Source organism: Rousettus aegyptiacus, unplaced genomic scaffold (genome assembly GCF_014176215.1).
Source record: "Rousettus aegyptiacus isolate mRouAeg1 unplaced genomic scaffold, mRouAeg1.p scaffold_m13_p_5, whole genome shotgun sequence".
Classification (NCBI taxonomy): domain Eukaryota; kingdom Metazoa; phylum Chordata; class Mammalia; order Chiroptera; family Pteropodidae; genus Rousettus; species Rousettus aegyptiacus.
The window spans coordinates 23,192,773-23,203,359 of record NW_023416308.1 but is presented as its reverse complement, the minus strand read 5'-3'; the positions used below and the strand labels follow the sequence as shown (position 1 = coordinate 23,203,359).

The 10,587-nt window shown below is 37.7% G+C and overlaps 1 protein-coding gene across 1 annotated transcript; it reads right to left on the bottom strand.

Moving 5' to 3' along the window:
- Positions 1-629: 629 nt before the first annotated feature.
- Positions 630-5,402, bottom strand: LOC107521838 (putative olfactory receptor 10D4). Its single transcript, XM_016166899.2, is given in 5 exon segments — positions 630-1,024; positions 3,665-3,892; positions 3,895-4,528; positions 4,530-4,614; positions 5,386-5,402. Coding segments are annotated over 5 exon segments (1,359 nt in total).
- Positions 5,403-10,587: the final 5,185 nt, after the last annotated feature.

Genomic DNA, 10,587 nt, shown 5'->3' with positions numbered 1-10,587 from the left:
CAGAAAGGTCAGGGACTCAGACAGCCAGACCTTAGGACCATCTGTCTACCAGGGACTTTTCTCTTGTCAGCTTGTCATCACATAAGGGCGACTCAGAAATCCCACACCTCAGTTTATTCCCTTTCCAGCTCTCTTGAGTGTACAGGAGAACAGAAACCACCCTAAACTCAGTCTTGAAATTCGGTAATTTCCACCCCATCTAGAGAGGACCACAGTCTTTTCTGCCTGTTTCCCTCCTTCTCCATCCTCCCTTCCCAAGCAAGAGTCGGGACTTCATGTCACACCAGGTCCCCTCCTGTTCTAGACCCATTCTCCGCCACGCACCTCAGGGCTGCAGTTCTCGGCTTCACCAGAAAGGGCGCTGGAGGCCCCTCGGGAACCGTGGGAGACATACTCACCTGGAAGAGTGACCTTACCTTGTCAGTAAGGAGACTTCCCTTTGCATGCCTTCCGGGTGTGCGGTGTTCTTGAAACCCCTCTCTATGAAGAATTAACGGGGGAAACACATAGAGTCGGAACTGAGGCTCGTCCTGACAATGGGTTATAGGAGCAAAGGGAGAGCGAGGCGGAGGCTCAGGCCTCTGCATCTAACAGACCAGTCTCGTCTGTTTCCTCCCTGTGTCCTTCTTCTATGCTATATGAGGGACAAATGTCTTTTCAGGACAGGTTCTAAGGTCCCATCCCACAGTTCCATCAACAGATGGAGGTACTCTGGATGTTTCCATGGTGATGTAATGCCGCTTTGAACTATGAGCTGAGGTGTGGAAATGAGGATGTGGCATAGAAACGAGGGCCTTGGTTTTTGCTCTTTGTTGCATGAGGTCCTCGGGCAAGGTGTGAGGAAGGCTGATTTCTTCCTGAGGGCTCCTGGCATCTCCTCTCCCACGAAGAGGAATCCCTGCTCTGGGACAGCAGGGGGCGCTGCAAGTCGGCTCCAGAGAGGGTGTGCAGGGTGTGCCCTCTGCTGGAAAACCAGCCTTCTGTTTGCGGTATCGTTCCCTCTGGCAAGTGCTCCCTGGGATCCCTAGGGAGTCACAGACGAGGTCAGTCCCAGCCCCTCACAGGACCAACACCAAGCAGAAGGACCAGACTCGGAGTACAAGGCAGATCTGGGACAGTCTCTCCATCCTCCCTTCCCAAGCAAGAGTCGGGACTCCACGTCACACCACGTCCCTTCCTGTTCCTGCATGAAGGAACCTCCCTCCCAGGTGGTGCAGGGAGGAATAAAAGACATCAGAGGTGCTCTGTCTGAGCTGAGAGACCCAGGAGGCAGAGCCCAGGAGCGTCTGCACCACCGCCTGGACCCCTCTCTTCCTCATCCTCCTCACTCACTACATAGGTGACTGGATCCTCTGTCTGGGAACATGGCCCCAGAAGGACACAGGGCTCTGCTCTTTCCCCCTGGAGCCCAGGCCATGTTGTTGGAACCCCAGACTCACCATTTCTGTGTCTTTCTTTTCTTTATTCCACAAAGTAAAGGAGTACCAATACAGTTCCTAGCACCACGTCTGGCCTTAAAGAATAGTAGTGACTATTGTGTTTCCCAGTTAATAGAACACTTAGAATGATAACAACCTTGTTATAATGAAAGTTATTAATTTTGGTGATGTTTATTGTAAAAAATCGAGCATTCTTTACATTTTATCCTTTAACATTCACCATGTTGAATATTTCAATTCAATTGTTGCTTATCTGGAGTAACCTTTAGTTTAATTAAGCTTGCTTGAAATTGAATTAGTGTCCGTAAGATTTCTAGCCAGAGTGACTATCTAATTAATTGTAAGGTGCAATTATAGTATCTTAAATTAGAAATTCTTATATGGCAAACAGCAGAGCACTGATGATAGGTGTCTCCTGTCACCGGAGCCCATTTAATATTTTCTAATAACTCACTCCACACTCAATGTGGTGATTACTGATTCTACTTGGAGAATTTATTTTTAACCAACTGCGTTGATAGACAGTAACTGAAAGCAAGAAAAGGAAGATAATAATCATTTTATTATGAAAAATGCAGTTTTACTTATAAAACAGCTTTTTTTTTTTGGTTTTGTTTTACTGTATTACTTAGTCTCTGCTTCTTTCTTACAAGAAAAACTAAGCAGCTGGTAGGTAAAATATAAACAGAAAGGGAAAAAGTTAGGAAAAAAGGAGGATACATTAATTATAAAAGTTTCTGTCAATACCATTTATCTATTATTATCCTTAGCATTATGGAACAGAGATTCAAGGACTCAAAATAAGTTATGTAAATTTTATTATGAGAAAATAAATATTTTTTTTCTATGAAGAGGTAAATTTATTATTGTTATCTGAATTTAAATGAAAATTCTCACATGGGCTTTCGATAATACACAGAGCTAAATCAATGTTCCATGTTTTGAAAAAAACACATGTAGAGACATACTTAAAGTTGATTTGTTATTCGTTTGTTTTTTACTATCTTTTACAAAACTAAAGTTGATTCTTTTAGGAGCTAATGAGAAATGATTCATGTTCATAGCCTTCCAGGGGTCTATTAATGCATGAAGAATATCTGGGTCCTCAAGAAATCCGTATACTTGAAAAATCTCAGAACCATACTAGACTGAACAGTTGAAAGGTATTACTTTAAATGTTACCTGTTTACTGACAGAAAATTAGAAGTTATACTCTGCAAAAAGAAAGGACATTGACTTCTGGTATTCTGTATTAAGCTGTGCTTTTCTTAATTTTTTTTCCCATTTTTCCTTCTCTCTAGATATACCTAAATGTACTTCTAACAGAGATTATAAGAAACAAAATATGTTATTTTAACTCCTTCAAAGATTTAAAGAACTGATGCAGGACAGGGCAAGTTTCCCTAAGTGACAGGGAGACCAAGCCCTGCACTGAGAGAAGAGGGTCCTTTGCCAGAGAGTGTAGAAAGAATTCAACGCACATGCCAAAGTTAGACTCAAAAGGAAAGTTTCTTAGAAAACAGGTAACAGACAGAATGTGGTCCTCTCTCAGAGGCAGAGGGTGAGAGGGATCAAGAGAAGCTTGGAAAGACAGTGAGTAGAGGAAGGCTGAGTGTTCAGGGAATTCACTTTATATATCATTCTTTAGTTCCTGCGAGTTTGTTAATCCATTTCCTTTGATATAGACATACAATGATGAAGGGAAAGGGTGTGTAACATGAAAAGGTAAAAATAAGCAGAGTGAAAGGTCTGCTGGCAGTTCCCAGCCTTTAATCCATAGGTTCTCCATGGTTTTAGCCATGGAGAAAGACTCTCCTTCACAGGTGTAGAGAATGGGCTGTTAGCAATCTCCGTAGAAATCTTTTGTTCTAAAGGTGTCCTCCTGGCCTGACTGCAGGGCTGATCAGCACAGTGCAGTCTCTGAATGTGGCTTAATTAACATTTTTAATTCTCTCACCTCTTCCTTAAATTAGGACTAAGTAGTGTTTTGTAGAATATGGTGGTCCTGGAAGAGAATCTGTGCAGCATAAGAATCAGTTCGAGTTCTGCTAAGAGATTCTGTTAATTACATTTCATTTTAAAACATAGAGAAATATGAAAACAAATACATATTTTAAAACTTACCTAGGCTCAGAGTACACTTAATTTCAACATACCTTGGAAGTTGCAGGTCCGAATTTGTCCTAAGAAATGGAGATTCAAATTTTATCCAGCTTCTCATTTACTCCCCAGAGCGAATCCTCTCTTGGGAAATACATTCCTCAGGGCTGACTTCACATCCTTATTCTTCAGGCTATAGATCAGTGGGTTCGGCATAGGGGTGACAAGATTATTCAATATCTGAATTAAAGCTCCAAGCAAGGCGCTGGGATTGGGCTGTAGGTAGATGATGATTATTGGCCCATAAGCACAAAGAATTGCAGTGATGTGTGCGCTGCAGGTAGAGAATGCTCTTTGCCCTCTGCTGAGCGAATTTTTCATATGGAGATCCCAATGCTAGTGTAGGAAACAATGATGAACAAAAAGCAAATGAGAGACCAAAGACCAACATTTGTAAAACCTACCTTCTGGGGTAGGGACGTATCTCCACAGGCTAAAGGTAAGACTGCAGGTATGTCACAGCAGTAATAGTCCACCTCGTTAGAGCCACAGTAAGGTAACTGGAAGGTGAGGGAAGTTAGGATAATTGCGTGGACACAGCCACACGTCCAGGTCCCTGTGGCCAAGATGGAGCAGACCCCATAGCTCATGATTACCGTATATCTCAAAGAATGGCATATGGCAACAAAGTGGTCATAGGCCATCGCCGTGTACAGCAAACACTCAGTGCAGCCAAGGAAATGGCAGAAGAAGAGCTGAGCAGCACAGCACTGAAAAGAGATACTATAACTGTGCCCTGAAAGATAGAACAGCATCTTGGGAACAGTTGTTGAAGAGAAACCCATGTCAAACATGGAGAGGTTTCCCAAGAAAAAATATGTAGGAGCGTGAAGTCTGGAGGAGATGATAGCTATAACGATGAGCACATTTCCCAGTCGAGCACATACATATAGTGACAAGAACAGGAAAAACAGGATGGTCTCTAGGCCTTTCTGTCTCAGGGATTCCCAGCAGAATGGATTCAGTCGCTATTGTGTGATTTCTCGTTTTTATGGATGAATCAACTCTTGGGTGTCTGTGAAGAGAAATTCACGGTTAAATTTAATATATATTGCCCCTATTTACAGTCTCACCAAGAAGACTTATATGACCAGGCTCTTATCTTCCATTCTTCAGATATACTATTAAGCTGCACTAATTCTTAATTCTATTTAGTGATTCTAAAGGGACAAATAGAGACTCAATGTCTTTCTAATGAACAAGGTATTATATTATTGTATTATATAGCAAACAAGTTTTTTTATATTCATCTAAGACAATTTGGTTACATCAACTCTCTAAAAATAATTTATGATAATATTAATAATTTATGATAATATTAGCCATACATACAAAAGATACAGAATCTTTTCTATATTGTCTCTCTAGGTATGAGGGTCAACAATGAGAAATTAGCCAAAATTAGATAGTTCTTAATAAATACGTGAATAGGACCCATATTCTCCAGGTTTTAGTACAATGAGTAACTGGTAGCCTCCACTTGAGTCTCCAAAATCTGTAATTGTCTAAAGAGATCCAAGTTAAGCAATAGCTTAATTTTATGACAGTAGAAGGCACAGAATTAGGTATTGTAGAGACTACTTTTCAATTTCTGTATTTTGAAAAATTTAATATCCTTTTCAACTTGTTTTAACCTTTCCAACACAGTAAGATCTTAAATTATAGATCAACCCATTAATCTTATTGCCTAACACACTATCTATTGCTGTATTTTGGTATGTGTGTGTGATCGTGAGAGGAGGGAGAGAGTGAGAGCCAAAATAAAGGACAAAATTTGGGCACTTACATACGAACAGGGAACATAACTGGCCGATGCTATTGAACGTTATTTCCTTTCTTTCTCCAGGAGGTAGAAGAAGCCCCCACCCCTGTACTAACTCCCCATCAGCTTGCAGTCTGCTGGTAGATATCCTGAATTCTCTTTTTCAATGATTTTCAAATAGAATGTCTCAAATCTGAATGTATTTTAATTCCCTTACAGTAATTTCCTCACCGATCCCAGTTTGCAATAATTTCCAAACATAGGATACTTTTAAATAATGTTGGTCTTCCTTGGGGTATTAATTCCCAAAGTCAGGGACCTTATTGAGCAAGGGACCAATTAACTACTTCATATAATTGGACTTTAGGAAATAGATAGAGAGAAGGAGAGAGAAAGGAGGAAACTGGTTAAAGTTCAAATCTTTTATAATTTCCTTTGTAAAATATACTTTAGTGGAATAATAAAAAATTCACTTGGCACAGATATCATACATATATGTACGTTTTTATATTTATTGCATTTTTATGTAAATGTGTTGTTTTAATAAACAAATTATGCTATTTTACTTCACTGTAGCAATAGGATTGACTTATTGCAAACACTACTAATTGGAGTAGCTCAGAGAATTAAATAAACAGATTAAAAAACCAGGTTTATGGAAGAGCAGGAACTAGGGCAGCTTCAGGGGCCTCAGCAGTAAGAATTTATGGAGCAGCCTCAGGGCGCTGCTCTAAGATGACTCAGCCTCAGCTGCCTTTGCTTCTGTGTACCTCAGCTCCGGATTCGAATCTGATTTTTTTGGCTGGGTCACAAGCCTACCTCTGTGATCAGGGTACAGGATGCGGTGGAGTGGAGATGGGCAGTTCTCCAAAGGGTAGGACAAGGGCCTGTTGCCAGAAGGACGGGGAGAGAAACAGGCTGAGAGACTAAAAATAATTTTAAGCTATCATTTGAAGTGTCTGTCTTATACTACTTGGCCTCTGTTAAAGCTTTTTAAGTGAAATGCCTTGCATGCTAAATAAATATTTTGGGTGATTACCAAATTTCTCATTGAATGAATTTATTCATTTCTTATTTAAACATACATGGATGCATTTATCCCAATGAATACCGAGTACCAATTATGACAGGCAGGACATTAATTATTTGCCAGGAGAGCAAGAAAAGTTGGGAAGTGAGTAGTTAGGCCTAGTTCCTCTGCTCAAAAAACTTAGTCCATCTAGAAGGGAAAGAGTGTTTTTCAGTCTTATTTAAACCTTATAAATCTTTGATGAAGTCTTCGACAGACAAGGAAAGTTAGGATCACAAGAACTTAAATAATATAGCCCTAATCATGAAGCTCACTCTGAATGGAACTGAAATTTGGCCCCTTCTTTAGGATTTTCAGCCAGTGTTTTAGGAGTATTTAGGTAGTTATACTATTTCAAATTTTATCTGGAATTTTTCTTTAAAAAGTAAACTTAATGTTTTTGTTGCACATCTATTATAAAAGGATGTAAAAGTTAATAATTCTACCATCCTATTTCTCCTTGATTATCTTTAATATTTTTTGAAGCATAGCTAACTTGAAAAAATAGTCCGTACGTGTAGAAAAGATCATGAATATGCTTCTGACCAGGAAGTAAAATACCATTAAATTTACCTATCTGGTAAAAATTTATTCAAGGAAGACATATGTCATAGATGCTCTTAGATGTCCAATCCGAACCTTTCAGAATCAAGACGTCATGTACTAAATTAATATCACGATCACAGTGAAAACACAAATGTCTTACATTCCCAAAAGGACAACAGTTGTCACTAATGATATCTATCACAGAACAAATAGTGATCAGATCTCAATGGGGAATACTTTAATGAGATAACTCAGGAAGTTTTCTGATTTTTGTTTATAATTTCCTCCAGAAAATGTAAAGATGTTCCAGAATCATCATATGCGACAAAAGTATAGTTGCAAGTTGTATTTTATCTACATTTTTAAAGCAAGTTTTAATTTGATTTTTTTTTTAATAATAGTAAGTTGTTATTTTAAGCCACTAAGTTTCGTGGTCATATTTTGTGTAGCAGTAGATAACTAAAACATTAATTCTTGGCCTTGAAGCTGAACCTGTAAAGGCAGCTTTCTTTCATCTTTTTTTTTTTTAAACAGCTTTTTTGAGGTATGATTGACAAATAAAAATTATATTTAAATTGTACAAGTGGATGTTTGATATACATGTACATTGTAAAATGATCACCACAATCAAGCTAACTAACATATCCATTTCCTCACGAAGCAGCTGTTTTCTTTTATTTTTCTTTCTTTCTTTCTTTCTTTTCTTTCTTTCTTTCTTTCTTTCTTTCTTTCTTTCTTTCTTTCTTTCTTTCTTTCTTTCTTCTTTCTTTTTGTGGTGGGAACATTTAAGACCCACATTTTAACAAATTTCAAGTATTCAATACACTGCTATTGACTATAGCCACTGTGCTGCAGTCAGGCAGCTTCTGTCCTACAGATACATTAAGTAGCTAGACCTTCACCTCGCATAACTAAAACTTTGCGCTCCAAGTTATGTATTAAATGTAGATTGTGTCTCAAATGTAGCGAATATTTATACTTAATGAAATATAAATTTCGAAAATGGTGATTATTTACATTTTACTCAACAAAACCATGCGCTCAGGTCTTTTATTTTCTTCAACAGGTGAGCACATGAGCGGCCAAAAATAATTTTAAGCTATTATTTGATGTATTTGTCTTATACTATTTGGCACCCGCTAAAGCTTTTTAAGTTAAATGCCTTGCATACTCAGTAAATATTTTTTTGTGATCATCCAAAAAAAGCATTTCACCTTTTAGGAAATTTAATTTATTAAAGACTAACATTTTTTTTTTCCAAAAAGGCTTGCAATGCATATACACAGTGCATATGGTCATACAGAAAACAAAATGATAAAATAGTGTACCTGATCTAGGTTCTCGATATGAGACAGAGAAAGGGTGAGAAGTTAGGAGCACCAGTGGGAGAAGAAAGCCATTCTCCCTTTCTCTTCTCATTTCAGCTTCTCTCCTGTGGCTGGGTGGGTAAATCTGGGAGCCTCTGTCCTACAGATCCTGCTGTCTCTAATTCAGCCAAAGAAGAGGAAGAGTCAACACTTGGACTCAGTTTAAGCCACATTTGCCAGTCAGCTTATAAGAGAGCCCCGTGATGGGAATCGCTGAAATTCTGGTGATCTTTTAGTTTTCAGTTTGCTGGTAAGTCCTGTTTTTACTCTTTGCGAATAGAACCCAGGAGTTGAGTAGAAGTCTAAGGTCCCAACCCCATATCCACAGTCACCCCAATGGGGCATGAAAGCAACCTCAATAAAGCAAAGTACTAGGATTGCTAGCAAACATTTGAGGTGGGTAATCATGAATTTATAGTTTTTCTAAACTGTTCAGTTTGTGATTTGTCTCTAAGAAAGATAAATAAAATAGAAGCAGGAATGGAGCAGGCAGGTGGTTTCACTGAAGACTGGGACATGACAGAGGACAGGATGTGAATAACTTGAAACTAGTTATAAAAATAGTAAAATAATCTAATCTAGTAAAGAAGCTAAGTAAAGACAAGAAAGAGTTGACAAGAGAAGAGAAAGCAATATGAACAAATTAGAGGTTTCAGTGAAATCATTTATTCATTGTACAAAAATTTGTCAGCAGTGCCGTTGATATGCCAAAATTGCTATGTTCTGGTGAGCAGGAATTCACCTTTATCTGTACCCTCGAAGAGCTTACGGTCTAGTAAAAGAAGAAAGCATTAATCAAATAATCATGCACATAAATAATAAATGTTCCATATAGTATGTACTAGAAAGAAAAGTTCAAAGAATTGAAAAGTTATAATGGGAGAATATTTGTGTCCTAAGTAGTTCACTTGCGTCTTTGTTCATGTCATTAAGGATGAACACACATCATGATATATATGGACAGATAGTATTCCTTGAAGGGTGTGAAGGACTTCTCTGAGAAAGCATTGTCCAAGTTGAGATGGGAAGAGTGAGCAAACATGCAGGCAAGAGGGCAGCAAACACTACTCCAGGCAGGAGTGAGAACACATGTAAAGGCTCTGGGAAGAAGCACTGCGCATTTAAAGAACTCAAGGAAAGAAAGGAAAATACTGTGAGATAACGCTTGAGAGACAGAAAAGTAAAAGATTACTCAGAGCTTGATTGATCACTTTAAAGATTATGTTTTATATTAGGAGTTTAAGAAACTTTAAGAAGGTTTTAAAACAGTGTTGTATTTGAATGTATGTGGGAGAGATAAAATGAGATCATTTTATCTATTGGAGGGAACAGAACACATTCAGGTAGCAAATAAAGGAGAATCTAGGACTCGAATTTGAAAACTTGGTCAGGAAAAATGGATAGAGAAAAGATAGTGACTAAGTCAGATAAATCCTCCCAGGCATGTATGTGGACTAATGCCCTACTTTAGCCAACTCTGATAACATCAGCTTAGAACTTCACTTTTCGCTTTTTAATTTTCTATACTTGAACATACGCTGAGAATCAGACTTCGATTCTAGTAATCAAGTAAGGCATCCACAGAGATATCTTCTGGAAACGCCCAGATGATTAGACCCAACAAAGGATAGTAATAATTGAGGTTGAGAATAATAGAACTCCACTCTATGGGATTAGAAGATTTTATTACATATTAGTTAAGGCATAATTTATAAACAACATAATACATACTATGTCATTGGATTTAGAAACAAATGTATAGTTTTTACTCCAAAGTAATCGCTCTGAACTTTTTTTCCCTTAAAACTTCCTGATTCAAATAATCAGCCTCACTTGATCCTATATTTGGGCATCCTATTTTTTTTTTCCTCAAAAATACCTTTTTTAAAAAAGGTATTTCAAAATCATGAAAGTAACAAATAAAAATATAAAGTAAAAATCACCCAAAATTGGATTGCTCATTTTTAAATATTTAGGTAAACACACTTTCAATCATTTTTTTAAAAAGGTATTTCAAAATCATGAAAGTAACAAATAAAAATATAAAGTAAAAATCACCCAAAATTGGATTGCTCATTTTTAAATATTTAGGTAAACACACTTTCAATCATTCATTAATACATAGATATGTTTATATGAAGACTAAAAAGGAAGATATAAAATGCTTACAATCTTTTTACTGTTTCCACCTGCTATGGGAATTCTGCTTTTGACTTTCATATTCCCTGAGCATTTGTTTTATGG